This window comes from Serinus canaria, chromosome 1, assembly GCF_022539315.1.
Source record: "Serinus canaria isolate serCan28SL12 chromosome 1, serCan2020, whole genome shotgun sequence".
NCBI lineage: Eukaryota > Metazoa > Chordata > Aves > Passeriformes > Fringillidae > Serinus > Serinus canaria.
In genome coordinates this window covers 108,868,816-108,884,045 of record NC_066313.1, presented here as the reverse complement: position 1 = coordinate 108,884,045, position 15,230 = coordinate 108,868,816, and the positions used below count along the sequence as shown (strand labels likewise).

The 15,230-nt window shown below is 37.6% G+C and overlaps 1 protein-coding gene across 1 annotated transcript in view; it reads left to right on the top strand.

Moving 5' to 3' along the window:
* Positions 1–15,230, top strand: part of TRAPPC10 (trafficking protein particle complex subunit 10) — a 37,675-nt gene that overhangs the window by 13,882 nt on the left and 8,563 nt on the right. The window contains exons 6-15 of the mRNA XM_009089592.4: positions 405–516; positions 1,521–1,768; positions 3,987–4,133; positions 5,531–5,645; positions 6,147–6,223; positions 8,108–8,199; positions 9,314–9,454; positions 10,345–10,457; positions 11,457–11,971; positions 14,384–14,525. Of these exons, the coding sequence (XP_009087840.1) occupies positions 405–516; positions 1,521–1,768; positions 3,987–4,133; positions 5,531–5,645; positions 6,147–6,223; positions 8,108–8,199; positions 9,314–9,454; positions 10,345–10,457; positions 11,457–11,971; positions 14,384–14,525 (1,702 nt within the window). The remainder of the gene's footprint in view (positions 1–404; positions 517–1,520; positions 1,769–3,986; positions 4,134–5,530; positions 5,646–6,146; positions 6,224–8,107; positions 8,200–9,313; positions 9,455–10,344; positions 10,458–11,456; positions 11,972–14,383; positions 14,526–15,230) is intronic.

The following is a 15,230-nucleotide window of genomic DNA, read 5'->3' as shown; positions in this document are numbered from 1 at the left end:
GTGTACAAAAACCCCATTTATGATGCACTGCAGTTGATGGCTTCATGGTGTATACTGAGAGGAAATAATCAGTACTATTATGGGAGATGAGTCTTCAGCATTTATTCATTTATTTATTTTAAATTCAAACTTTTAATAGATCTATGAGCAATATCTTGTAGTGAATCAGGATCTGGATACACATCAGAATTTACTGGCAGAGCTGTATGATTTAATCTTTTGTGGACCTCCCTGTGTTGGGAAGAAATCTGCTCCAATGACAGGTTTTTCTTATATGTGTGAAATGAACATTAGAAAAAGTAGTTCCTGGAGCTCTGTGGATGGATAAGGACTGAGGACAGGCTCTAATACCAGACGTGAATAATGTCAATAACATGTTCCCTGTATTTCTTGTGTGCCAAAAGGAAGAGCTGGCCTTTGTCTTTGAGATGCTGCAGCAGTTTGAGGATGCCCTGGTGCAGTATGATGAGCTGGATGCCTTGTTCTCTCAGTACGTTGTCAACTTTGGGGCTGGTGGTAAGTGTCTGAAAATGTGAAATAAATGTTGACTACATGAATTCCTTCACTGTGCTGAGCAGCCCTGTGCTTTGGGCAGTCCCAGGGAGGCTGCACCAGGCAGTTTGTGCTCTTGTTTTGTGCTGTGTATAAACACAAGTGTCCATCAGTTACAGTCTTACCAAAATTTTGTTTCTTGTCTGTGAGGCTTAGAAGCAATTTTTAATGAAAACCAGTGTTTTGCTCTAATGGGATGATTGTTACAACCAGAGCCCTGAACTATGAAATGACACAAGTATTGATCTGGCTGAGATACAGCTGCTGTTTTTACAGCTTACTGCTAGGTTTTTCAGTAAAGAGCTTCCTGGAAAAGTGCATTCAGTGTTGCCTCAAATTGCACAAGATGTTTGGTAATCACTGCAAAACTTAATAGAAATAGGTGCTTAATCTGCGCTACAGAAGATTTAACTTCATTTTCAAGAAAAAATACTGTGCAAGAAGTATCAAATAGCTTTAAACTGTTTTAATGAGCTAAAGCACATGCTGTTATATAACAGCTTTAATCAGATATGTTTTATGAATCTGGTGAAAATATAGTGCAGGAGTAATTGCAGTGAAATAGATTTGTGTTGACTGAACCCAATGCACTACCTAGAAGTGGGGGCACATTCATCCATGATGGCTGAGTGAGAAATACTTAAGCAAATAAAGCTTGTTTGTTTTGAATTTCAGGTAGGCTTAATTGCTAATAAATAAATTAGAGACTGGTTGCTGCTATACTGATAACAAACATACAATGAAGGCAAAATGCCTATGGGAAATGAATGTGAAATTCAGTTATCTTACCTCGCTGTGGAAGTTTTGGTGGTTTTTGGGTTTGCTTTTTGAAGCTAAGACATTAAGTCATTTATCCACATGATAAACTTGGGAAAGGACTAAGGCAGCTCATAGCCTCTGGAGAGAGGATGAAGAGGCTTTCCTAGAAAGCAGTGGTTGATTCTTGGACATTAACTTTGTTTACTTAGATGGTGCAAACTGGCTGACGTTTTTTTGCCAGCCAGTGAGGAGCTGGAATGGTTTAATTCTGCGGAAGCCAATAGACATGGAGAAGAGAGAGCTGATCCAGAACCAAGAGGCGACGCTGCTGGACCTGCGCAGTTACCTGTTCTCCCGGCAGTGCACCTTGTTAATCTTCCTGCAGAGGCCATGGGAGGTTTCCCAGCGAGCACTGGAGCTTCTTCACAACTGTGTGCAGGAGCTTAAGCTGTTGGAAGTGAGTCAGTGTCATCTGTTCCATTATGTGAATTGTTTCATCCAGTGATGATCTGTGGCATTCACATTCTCTGAAAAAATCCCTTTGCCCAGGATTTTTCTCCTGGGAAGCTGAGAAGCCTCAGAGAAAAGGAAAACAATTCTTCTCTCATTTGCTTCTCCTGTGTTGTGCTCATGTGGAATGTGTGGAGATTGTTTACCCACAGGTGATTGTTCCATTGGATTCTGGTATGAGTTGTTTTCACTCATTGGCCAATCAGGGCCAAGCTGTGTCAGGACTCTGGAAAGAGTCACGAGTTTTCATTATTATCCTTTTAGCATTCTGTAAGTATCCTGTCTGTATTCTTTACTATAGTATAGTATAGTATAGTATTCTATAATATAATATAGTAATAAATTAGCCTTCTGAGAACATGGAGTCAGATTCATCATTCCTGCCTTTGTCAGGGCAATTCCCAGCAAATACAATCATGACCTAAGGAGATCTCTCAAGTTTAGCGGTCAGTGACCAGCATTCAATAAGGGCTGGGCTGGGAGTTACCAAAATGATGCTATAATATCAATTGTGCTGCAGCTGTTTGTGTCATCATGAGGATGTCTTTGGGAAGAAATTTGGAGACATCACATCTGGGAACCAAATCTGTTCCGTTAAAGTGTTTTAGTCTTCACCTGGAAAGTTATTGTCTAAACTGGTAGTCATTTGCCTGCTTCTTTCATGGATTTATTACCAATCTGTTGAACTGTAGCTCCCATAATTTAGATCTATGGCAGTGTTGTATTGGAGGAAACAAGGCAGAGTGGTTATTATGCTGTTATGCGGGCTTATCCTCTATAACAAAAAGAAGAGATTATTTCTGAATATCACTTTGTGGCTTAGCCATGTCCTCATCCCATGGGTACTCTGTTAGTTTTATCTGTGCCATTATAACAGCAGCTGCTAACTTTTGCCTGTCTGACATCGTTGTAGTAAGTTCCATCTGTTCATCTGCATTTAAAAGCTGCAAATCTCCTTCAGATGCTTTCCTGACACCTTCATGTGTTCTCAAACTAATGTGTAATTCCCAAAGATAGTATTATTTGTGTGTGCATTTTGTGGTTTTGTTTTTTTTTATTTCCAACCTTTAGCCTTCTAGATCTCTGAAGGCATTTCCTACAGTTCCCCTTTTGCTGCACCCCAGGTCTGTCCTGTGCCCCCAGTGTTTGGAGTTTTCCTCTGCACTCTCTCTTATTTCTGCTGTTCCAGTCTTGCTGTGGTGATCCAAACTGAATGCAGTGTTCTGACTGTGAGACAGTGACACTTTAATGTGCACAGCTTGTACTTATCCCTGTTGGAATCCTTTTTCTTAATACAGGCAAACCGCTTAACATGGCTTGACACCACTGAACACACAGCAGAAATCTAAACTACTCTCTTCTTAGGATCTTTGTATTCCTGAAAATTCTTTCAGAATTCAGATCTTTGTTATTTCTCGGAGTTCATTGTGCTCATGCTTTGGACTTTCTTATCCCATTAGTCACTTAGTTTATTATGGGTTTTAGGACTTCCATAGTCTTTCTAAAAGGAACATTTTTGCATTATCATGAACAGGATTTTGAAACACCTTTATTGTGTCTATATTCCATGTCTTTAGTTATGCTCATCTTTATCTAAATTCTTCAAAATATTTTAGTATTAGACTCTCTTGTCTTTCTCTGTCTTTCTTGTTTTGTGTTCCTTTGCTTGTTTTCATCTCCATTTTTTAATTAATTGTCCATGAGAGATTTCTTATCCTTCAATGAATAAGCTTATTTTTGTGAAGGTATCTTAGAGACTAATTTGTTTTCTTCAGGTTTTTAGCACTTCTTTATACTTTTCATTTCAGTCTCATTTAGAACTGATGTCTCCTTAGGAAAGTAGTAGTCTATTTACAGAAATTTTTCCTAGCTCTCTTTTCCTTAAGCTGAGTTTTGAGACTTCTGGAATTTTTCCAAGACCTATTACTCTTCCTTTCCTTCTCTTTCATCTTGATGAATGTATCAGCTCTAGTTAATATGTCTCATGAACTAATATGTATAAATTATTCAGGAGGCAGCAAGAGTTGGGCTGTGCTTTGTGTATTCTGAGAGTAAACTCTTCCAAGTGGTTTTGCTGTGTTGTATCAAGAAAAGTACTTTTGCTGAAGTATTTTCTCATCTGATGATGGTTGATTTCCTAGTTAATTTTATCTGTTCATCTCCAGGTCTCAGTTCCTCCTGGAGCTTTGGATTGCTGGGTGTTTTTGAGTTGCTTGGAAGTATTACAAAGAATAGAAGGCTGCTGTGATAGAGCTCAAATAGATGCAAATGTTTCCCACACAGTTGGCCTGTGGAGCTATGCCACAGAGAAGGTGAGTGAATGATGTGTTGGGGTAGTGGTATTACAATGTTGAAACAGAATATTTGTTTCCCTGGAACAGATTTGTCCTTTTTATTGTGGAATTTAATACTGGGTTCTGTATATTGTCTTGAGTTTAGTCTGCATGAGACATCCATGTTTCAAGTTCCACTTACTCTGTCCCTATGAGAGAGGTGATGTTTGAGATTACTGCTGCTTTTCACTGCTGAAAAACATTTTAGAAAGAAGGTCAACTCCAGAAACTATTGACATAGTCTACTGTGGTATCTGGATGTTTTTGAAGACCAACATATTTTGAAGACTCACCCTTTTGTTTGCATAGTCTGTAGAATATTTGCTCTTTATTTTAATTATAGTTTGCTCATGTTTCAGTAGACTTAATAATCCTCTAATTGAGCCCTTAAGGTCCTTGTTTTATTACAAAAGCAAGGAAATGAAATTTCACCTTGAAGAGTTATTGCTAAAAAAAATGAGGGGGGTGGAGGTCAGAATAAAGGAAGCAAAGAATTGTTTAAAATGGCAATTGGTGCATCAGATTCTTCCCATAATCCTTACATGTTTCTAGGGAAAATAAAATCCATCATGAGCTGGAAATGTTCTTCCCTTCCATCATGTTTCTAACACAAAGGGTAAAAGGAAGAATTTTAGGATAATGAGTAGCAGCAAGGTGAAATTGACTGAATGAAGAAATTTAGCAACTAAATTGCTAAATTAACAAAATTAAGTGGAGTTTAAAATAAATAAAAAAAAAAGATTAATGTCCATCCCCATTTTTATGTGACAAGCTGAGGCTTACCTCAGTAGTTGATTGAGTTTTCCAAGTAAATTAACCAAATGGCCAATAGGTGAGAGCTTCTTTAAGACAATATTCTGGGTGTTGAGCCACCAGCTGCTGTCTAGAAGGGGTTTTATGGTAGTTAACACTGTTAGCTGTGCTAATCTCTTTTTCAGGAAGGTTTTCATCTGAATACAAAACTTCAGGTGAATTTGCAAGCTGCCTAATCACTGTACTGCAGACTTGCCTGCTTTTCTTGATTATGGAATTTTCAAAAAATACAGACACAGCTATTAGAAATAATGTTTGGTCATAACTGCTGAACATCTCAAGCTTTGTGTTTGTGTTGAAAACCACAAGGATTTATTCAGATTATGTGTTGTGCATGTAGGGATCTGTGTGTGTAGGCACAAGTTCCAATATTTGAGTCAGTAACTTATATACAATTTAATTCCTTAATGAGTTACTTTATACTTTGAGAATAACAGTTAATTTTGAGATCCTATAAGCAGCATAATATGAAAGCAATGAAAATGGAACAATGTAATAGAATAAGAGAAGTTTTATATTGATTTTACAGCCTATTGAAAGCAAGCATCTGGCTTCTCTTACAGTTAAAATCTCTGGGTTACCTGTGTGGACTTGTGTCAGAGAAGGGACCCAATTCAGAAGACCTTAACAGGACTGTGGATCTGTTAGCAGGGCTGGGAGCAGAACGCCCTGAAACAGGTACTGCCAGGAGTGGTGCCATTCCTTCAGTAGCTGCCATTGTCTGAAATGCACAGCATACAAGTACATCAGTAATACAAATTTTTAAGTATCCCTACATATGCCCACACATTGATAGAACTTTATCTCTTGCAAGTTCTTTTCATGCCTATTTAGTATTTCAAACTACCAGTGCATCTCCTTACTGTTGCAAGTATAAGTTTTTCCATCAATGCTCCACTTATCAGCATTTAGGTGATTGGTCTTGAACAGCACTGGATTTGAATTAAGGTCTTAATGCTTTCAGACAAATATGTAATATAAAATTATAGGAAAAACAAATGGAGCATCCTTGATTGTGTGCAGATAGATAACCTGCCCCTGCAGGAGCTGCAAAGTGATATTAGTTTATAGTTTTCTCTCCACTTTCTACTGGAGAAAAAGCAGGGAATGGATGTGGGGGGTGCTGTTCTCAGAATGAATGTTTATAAGTAACACCTCTTGTCCTGCTTTTTTCCAAAGCCAATGCATCACAGAGCCCTTACAAGAAACTCAAAGAGGCCTTATCATCTGTAGAAGCTTTTGAAAAACACTACTTAGTAAGTATGAGTCTTGGCTATTTATATTAGTTTTGTGTATGTTTGCACTGTAGATTAAATAGGGCCAGGGTTTTCAAACCTGAGAAGAAACATTGAGAACATAAATTTGTATTTCCATGTTTTGGTATCAAAGGTTATTTCTTGCACACTGAATGCATCAAGGCTGATTTGTTTAACAGCTGGAACCCTGTAGGAGCCCCAAGTTTCAAATATTTGCATTAACTTTAATATTTACAGTTATGAGCTGGAGTTTATTATCTATGGGTAGGTATACTTAGATATTAAAAAAGCCAATGTCATGGCTGTCATGTTCTGCTATCCCAAACTCAGAATTAACTGACTCTTTCCCAGAAGAATATTGATGTGTGAATTCAGCTTCCTTTTAAATGGGCTGGGCTTGCATTTTGCAATGAGTATTACATGATTAAAGTTATACTGTTGATTTTTTTTTTAATAGATATAAATTGTGGGACATCTGTGGATAATAGGGTTGTACCTGGCATAGATTGATGCACAATGAGGATTCTAATATTGTGCATCTTTATTTCCTGACAGCTCCCCAGCTGTGGAGCCATTGTAATGATTTCAGTTTTTTTTATTTTGCTGGTTTTCTTTTTCAAATAGAAGATTGTTAAATAAAACAAAAAACTCTTGACTGTCACAAGAATGTGTTTGATTTTTTGAGGGCTTGGTTTGACAGTTTTTGTTGGGTTTTTTTGGTTTGGTGGTTTTTTTTCAAACCAGTTTTGCTTGGGTTTTTTTTTTTTTTCCTTAAATAATTTTCCTTTACAATTTCTCATATTTGCATATGGCCAATAAGGTTTCCTGGAGAAAACCTGAAGGAAAATTGAATACTTTTTTTGAAATATGGAAACTATGTGATACTCAATATTTCAAAGTTTTATCAAAAGAAAAAGTCTCAAAACATTTTGTCTGAAGATACTGGGTTTCACTTTTATTCTTCATTTATTTATAGGATTAGCTGTGTAGCTGGATCAGAATTAAAATCTTGAGAATTGCCAGCTTGTCTTACCTCTTCAGTTCCAACTTGTACCTGAAGATCTCTGCTAAGCTCAGAAGTAACTTCCTAAATTTAAGAAACTAAGTGGGATCTCTAGTGTTTGCCAGAAGAATTGCCATTTCTCTTTTTATTTATGACTGCACTTTTATGCAGTGGAAATTCAGATATCAGATACTCTCTAAAACTACACTTTTCTGTGTAGCTGTCATGTAAATATATACATTTTATGTGTACCTATATTTAATCTTTTCCTGTATTCAGTGGACAAGAACACAGAATTAGTTAAAATTCACTGACACACCTAAGATAATTTATTTGCATTAAAAAAAATCTTTTCAGTTTGAAGCCATTCCCCTTTATCCTGTCATGATGGGATGTAATTTTTTATATTTTTACATATCTGGCCAGAGATTATTATGGACTTTTGAAAGAATTTGGATGGTTGAACACAGCGTGTTTGTTGTAACTGCTAATTTTGTGAGAAAGGTTTGCTGCTGTTATTAAAGCTTAAGGCAAGGGGAGGAAGGTGACACTGGGGCACTGTGGCTGCATTGGAGATTAAAGCTTAAAGATGAGGGATAAACTTCAAATTGGGAATGCAAGAAAAATTCCTTTAAGGCACTCTTGTGAAAATAATTATTCTGACTATAACTTAACTTTCACAGATCTGGGATGTGACCAGCTGCAGGAGCAGTGAAGGTGACCTGTTACAAACTGCTGTGTATTTTTTGCACAGGGCAAATGTGAATCTTTCTGGGCATTTTGTTGCAGTAACTTGGTCTCTGGCTGTGAGTTTGTGTGAAATAATCCTACAGCTGCCAAAAATACATAAAGCTCATAATGGTTTATTTTCTTTTCTACAGGATCTGTCCCATGCCACCATTGAAATGTACACAAACATTGGAAGAATTCGCTCAGCTAAGCTTGTGGGAAAGGACTTGGCAGAGTTTTATATGTAAATGACTCTTTAAAATGTCCTAAATGTATTGCCTTTGAAAAGGTTGAAAATTATCCCTGAGGAAGATATGCTATAATTCAACAGGAATTTTAAAAAGTATTTTTTAAAATGTAAACAAATCCTATTTCAGGCTGTATTTCAGGGGAAAAAAAAAATTAGCAATCTCTTTTATCAAACCTTAATTCTCACCTCATGATTTTGTACTCTTACCTTTAACTGCTCTGTGTTCTTTAGCTTGATCCTTTCTTCTTCTGGGGAGAAAAAGCTGGGAAAGATAGCTGTAAACTTTGAAACAAGTCAGAGGCCTCCTTAGCAAGCAGACTACAGTAAATGCAGTTGTTACCTTAACTACATATATGAGCTGCATCTATCTAAAAAAAGCCAGGAAACATGTCTTTGGAGAATAATCCATTTAATGTTTGAGGTTATCATTGCAAAGTGATTCTTTCCCCTCCTGTGAAACAGTGATTTTATTCCTGATTTCCATTTTTTTTTTGTTTGTTTTTATCCCTGCTGTTCAAATCCACTGTGAAAACCTCCTGCATTTTTCAGTGTCATTTTTTTTTTCTCATTTAGAAGAATTTGGGAGTCATAAGTGGGGTTTTTTTGAAAATATGTTGGGGCTTGCTTCCCACCAATATTCACTTGAACAGTCTGATCTCCACATTGCAACAGATTCTCCTAAATTAACTTAAATTTTCACCAGAGGGAGTAATGTTAGATTTAAAGACTGCCATGGAACTGCTGTGTGGTGATAAAATTTTCATTGAAGTATTCTTCTGCTTTAAAATTTTTGAGTAAGCAAATTTTTAGTTAACTGTCGGAAGCTTTGGGTGGCTTTTGTTTCATTTGTGGGGGGTTCCTTCACCTCTTTTGCTCTGACTTGGGGTAGATCTGCATATGGAATAATGACATTAATTGCATTTCTACTAGCTGAAGTGAATTGCAATAAGGAAGGCCCATATGTAGATCTATTACCAGAAAATTCAATATCATAATGGTTCACTGCAGTTTGTTCCTCCCCCATCAGCACTTTGAGTAAAGATGCAGAGAGTTTTCCTGGCTGCAAAGGTTTTTATATTGCTCTGTGCTCATTTTTTCATTTTCCAAGGAGGAAGAAAGGTCCCCAGAAGGCAGAGGTGTATCTTCAAGGAGCACTGAAAACCTACCTTGCTGAGGGCTGGGCACTGCTGGTCACACACACGAGGAAGCAGCTGGCTGAGTGTCAGAAGCAGCTTGGGCAGATAGAAAAGTATCCTCTAAAAGGCAGAGCTGGAGCAATCAAGACAGGAAAAATGATGCTTGGGATTCTTTTTCTGACATATCTCTAACTTTTATTTAACAGTAAAGGCTGCCAGACATTCTGAGTCTGAGCTGAGACAGCTGAGTGATTTGATACCATGGAGTATTTTGGGGGTTGTTCTGTTGTTTTTTTGTTGGTTCATGTTCTTTTGGAACAAGACACATTATACATGTCAGCCTCCTTTGCAAATTTATTATTAGATAAAACAATGAAAGCTTTTCTAGATTTGAGCTACAGTGTTTACAAAATATCCTCACATCACTTTTAAACACTCTTAAATTTTTCTGCTTCAGTGCAAATGCTCATAAGGAATCTGAGCCAGTAATATTGCATTCTTTGCTAAATATTCAAGTGATCCTTTATATCTCCTGCACTTAAAATTTTAAAGAATGTCTTGTGACTTAGGTTTGGTAAGTGGTGCTGTAACAGCTGGCAGATTCTCAGCCAGGTAAATTGGAATAAAATAGAATACTCAAGATTATTTAGTGCTAAATGTTGGCCAGCGTGATGCAAGACACTGTGTCTTTACTTGCACTCTGCATGGATTATTGTCAAATAATGAATTTTCTATGCTCATGAATCTTTTTAGATGAGGCAAGATTGCACTGGTTAATTATGGATCATATTTGTAGTAGATCTGCTACAGAAATATTGAAATTCTGCAATACTCTCAGATGATGGTAAATCTTCCATTTTTTCTTTTCTAGTGGAAAAGTGTAGAGATGATAACAGCAGGTCTTGTCTCTAAAGCTCAGATAAGCAGTACTTGAATGTCTTGTTTTCAGTCACTATTTGTAATTATTGTGGGTTTCTATCTCCTGTTTCCTTAACTTCAGTAGTTATCTCCAAACAAGCAGCCTTTTAGCTGGTGATAATCACTTAACAGAAGAGGAACGCAAAAGATTTTGCCAAGAAATACTAGATTTTACCAATCAGCAAGCAGAGAACCAAGGTGAGTCTGGGTTCTGAAACTTCAGCTTCTCCAGTCTGGTGTTTCCTAAAGGTAGATGGGGAGGCTTTTTCTGATTAGGTTCATTATTTTGTGTATAATTTCTAAACTTGTGTTTTCCAAAACATTTATAAATCTCTAATGAAGAATAGTCAAAGATGAAAGGGTAATTAACATTTTCATCCAGAATACTGCAAAGTCTTTGTTTTCCTTCAGTTATGTTTCTTTGCTTTAACAGCCCATAATTTATTGTGTATTGAGTTTTCTCAGTTCCTAACCTATCTTTGTCTTTCAGTGCTGGCATGCAAGTGGCAGCTCTGTGATGGTACATCCTGGATTTTGATGTTAGATCTGTGCCCATCCACTTGCAGTTTATTATTTTGTCCATCCTGTTTCCTCTCTTTATTCTTCATGCTGCTTTAGTAATATCTTCTTATCAGATATTAATCATAATTAAGAATTATACGGAATAGTTCCTGTAGGTCTGAACACTGCTTATTTTTATGCAGAATTTTTTTCTTAATGATTTGACGTACCATAAGTAATATGTTACTTTTGACTTGATTCTTAATTAATATTAGGTACTGCCTTAGAGTTGTTTTTGGAACGTAGAAACGAGAATGAAAACCCCCTGGACAGCAGAGCTGTTGGCTCAAGGCACCAGCCTTATTATTAGTTTCTTAGACTTGTGCAAGCTCTGGTCATTTAATGCTACTGTGTTCTGTAGTAGTGAAATGTTCAACTTCTGCTTGAACAATCTTTCTCAATTCAGTTGTTTTTAATAGCCTGGAAATTGAAATTGTAGCCTAAGTAAAACAAATCTGAGTGACTTTTAACACTCATGCAAGATAAAAAATTGGAAAGCAGTGATTTGTTGTGAAATGATTCATTGTTGAAAAGTTGTTGATCATTCAATTCCAGTGACTGAATTTTTAAGAGAAAAATTTTGCTGATCTCCAGCAGCACTGGAGAATAATAAAATCCCTGTTTTTATCTTTGCAGGTCAAAAGGTTATATTGCCTATGCACTCCTTTGCCCAGCTGAAAACTCTGCATTTTGACCCTCCAAATGCTGTTGTCCACGTGGGTGGAAAGCTGTCCATCGAGTTGACTTTGCTGAGCCAAATGCCCATCCCTGTCCAGGTGGACCAGGTTGCCATCCACGTTCACTTCAGCATCGAGAAGAACAGCTACAGGAAAACAGCCGAGTGGCTCACCAAGCACAAAACTTCCAACGGGGTCATCAGCTTCCCTAGTGAAATTGCAGGCTTGCCTTTGTCCAGAAACAGCCTGCCAGCACTGGAGCTGGCTGAAATGTACGAGAGGAGCCCCTCGGACAACTCGTTGAACACAGCAGGAATCATCTGCAAGAACGCGCACATGCTGCTGCGGCGGCAGGAGAGCAGCAGCTCCCTGGACGTGCCCTCGGGGCTCACTTTGGAAGATGGGGCTCATGTCCTGAAGTGCAACAACTTGACTCTGGAACCAGGGGACAATAAAATAACGTTCAATATTCAGGTATGTTTTTGTAGCTGGGTGGTTGTAGCACTCATGACAGAGAAACTAGAAATGCTGGCTGAGGAAGAGCGTGGTGCTGGTGAGTGGTGCCTGCTATTGTATATACAGGTATTGCTTCCTGTCACTCTTGGATCACCCATTCCCCTTGCAGCTTTTTGTTGTTCTCCACCATCATTTCCCTTGAAAGGATGCTGCTGTGTTTATGCTAAAATATACTGATGACTCTTCTACTTGAAATCATTTGAGTCAGCCTTCCTAAGCCTATTTTAAACATCTTGACTATTGCTGCCAAAAATTGAACTGATAAATTCATATACCATATGATGTACTGCTCATGAAGTCTGCCTATGCTGTTGAAATTATTCAGAATAACATCTAAAAGATTTAACGTGAATTATTTTCTAGCCCTTCAGTAAGTGATTGTGTGATTAAATTTGGTTGGCAGCCTTTTCTCCTCTGCAGAAGGTGGTAGAATAATTTTTCACTTGGGGGATGTAGTAAACCTACCTGCAATAAATTGAGATCAGCTACAAGTATTTTAATTTAGCAGATGTTAGAATTAAAGTTGTCCCAATTAGTCATCATCCAAGTTAACTATCTTATTAGTTACTAGTTATCATCTGTGGAATGGCAGTGCAGTCATTTGAACTACCTACTGACCTAATTTCTGAGGTTTCTTTTCCTTTCAAAGGATTGGGACAGGTTAATGAGATTTGGACCAGAGGCCTTGGAGGCTGGAAATGCCATTTCTGTAAAATGAATTCACATATATGTAAAAGTCAATTTCAGATGAAGGAGCATTACTAGAAGAAAGCTGTTAGGGACTACACTGAGCTGGCATTTGGGGTTAGTGGGATCAGGATGCAATTGGGAACACCAGGAGAAGACATGGATGAAAAGCTAGATAGAGCTCTGCTTTAAATTTGTCTGGTTCTGCTGTGAATTTGGTGGCCACTGGAGGGTGGACAGCCTTACTTTTATAACTTTGCTATTTTCCCAACCTTCCTTTCAAGAAAAGAATTTTGCATGGGAAGACTGCTCAGTGTGAATCCCACAGTATAGTTGTTTAAGGCATGATTTACCTGTCCTTAAAGGGAAAATCTGAGCATGTTATAATTCTAATGGTGTTTTATTTGATAAAGCAATGAAAGCTTCTCTAGATTTAAACGGCAGTATTTACAAAATATTTACTAAAAATACATTATCATTGTAGTAATACACTGTGTCACTTTTACTGGATTACACAGAGGACAGAAACTGCTGACAACTTGTTTTCTGGATTTTCTTAAAGTAATGCTTAATTGCACCACTTCTGCAGGAAGAGGAATGACTGTGCTTCTATGACCCAGAGGGAGTTTGATCATTTCTGTACACCTTACACTGATGATTAACATTATTTATGCTGACAGTGATCTCTAGTTTTTTCCAAGCCTCAAAAGAGATTAGAAAGCATTGTATAAATTCTTTAGACCAATATTCCCATCCCATGCTAAGATTTGAAGTATGTGTATGTTATGTATTACTTTACTCATGCTTTTCTGGTTTTTTAGGGCTAAAATGTAGTGACTTTAATGTCAGAATGCATAATACTGAATTTCAGTCTGGATTTGCCATAAATAAGTGCATGAGGTTTGATTGTTGAGTTGGTACAGCTTTTCTCCATAACTTGTAGATTTACTTAATTATACCCAGCATTGCTATTTATGTATTACACTTGGAAAGTGGCACATGAAAAAAGGAAAACATTTCCCATTCCCTAGCAGTCCCTAAGAGAAAATAGAATAAAGAATAAATAAACTAGAAGCTGTTACAGATTTGCTTTTGTTTTTAATCTTATGGAGAAACATTCAGAATGCCATTACTCAGGATATGGGAAGAGTTGGAAATTAAATATGTATGTGTTACTTTCTTGTAAACATTGACTCAGTGTGTGTGGGGGGGAGTGTGTGAAATCAGTAGCTGGAGCTGAAAGCTCTGCCTTATATAAATGCTGTGGGATTTTATAATTGTTTTTATGAATTAGCCAGATAAGCACAAGTGTTGTTTAGGTACTTAATAATATTTTTTCATGTATGTTGCACTTTGGCGGGAACCAACCAACAAACAAGGAAAAACACACCCCAAAGTAAGAAACTGACAGCATAGCTGCTACATTAGTTATCCTGATTTTTTAGTACTGGTTAATTATGATGTTTTCTCTTGTATCAGACAGCACTAGTGGGGCAAAAAGTGCTCATTTGTGTAAATCTTGTCATTTATTCAGAAAACTGAGTTTTCTAAAATCTGCAGTTTTAACTTACAAACCCAGTGTACCTGATAAAAATGGGATGGAAACATGCTGTTCTTTAGCAGAGGGCTTCTTCTAGAAGTATTTTCTTAAACTTAAAAAAATTCAAATGTTTTTCTTCTAAGGCCAAAGAACCTGGGACATACACACTCAGGCAGCTGTGCACTTCAGTGGGAAAGGTGCAGTTTGTCCTTCTTCACATCTACCCCATCGTGCAGTACGATGTGTACTCCCAGGAGCCCCAGCTCAAAGTGGAGCCCATGACTGGTAGGTGCAGTGGCTGTGCTGAAGCTGCTTTGATGATTCCTCTTGTGCTCCTGTGAGACAAGAGAAAGCATCTCATGGCTTCAATATTAGTCAGTTTGCCTTACTCTGCCTTGTGGGTCTAAAATACAGCCTTGCTTTTTGAGTTATCCATCATCATGTCCTGTCAGTGATGGCCCATTTTGGACAAGTGACTCCAGTGCTTGGCTCTGGACACAGTGTCACTTTTGAGCCTTGATTTGAACATGCATTGTCACTGAAATATCAGGTGGGATTTGAGCTGCCACACTGACTAGAAGTGAATATTTACATTTGTAATTGACTGAGCTCCTTATTGGTTGTGATCACAGGATCAGTTAGTTAGGCTGGAAAAGACCTCTGGGATCGAGTCCAGCCTATGGCCAAACACCACCTTGTCACCCAGACCATGGCACTGAGTGCCACATCCAGTCTTCCCTTTAAATACATCCAGGGACAGTGTCCATCTCCTTGGGCAGTCTATTCCAATGTGTATTCTCCCTTTTTGTGGAGATATTCCTCCAAACTTAATGCTGGAGTCCCTTTGATATTTACAAGAAATAAGTAAGAAATGGGATTCTCTGCTAGAGAGGATATAAACTTATTACAAATGAATACTGAATGCATCCATTGGTTTCAGGGACAGCTAAACACTAGTTGTTGTACTGTTTATTAGAGTGTATATATGGA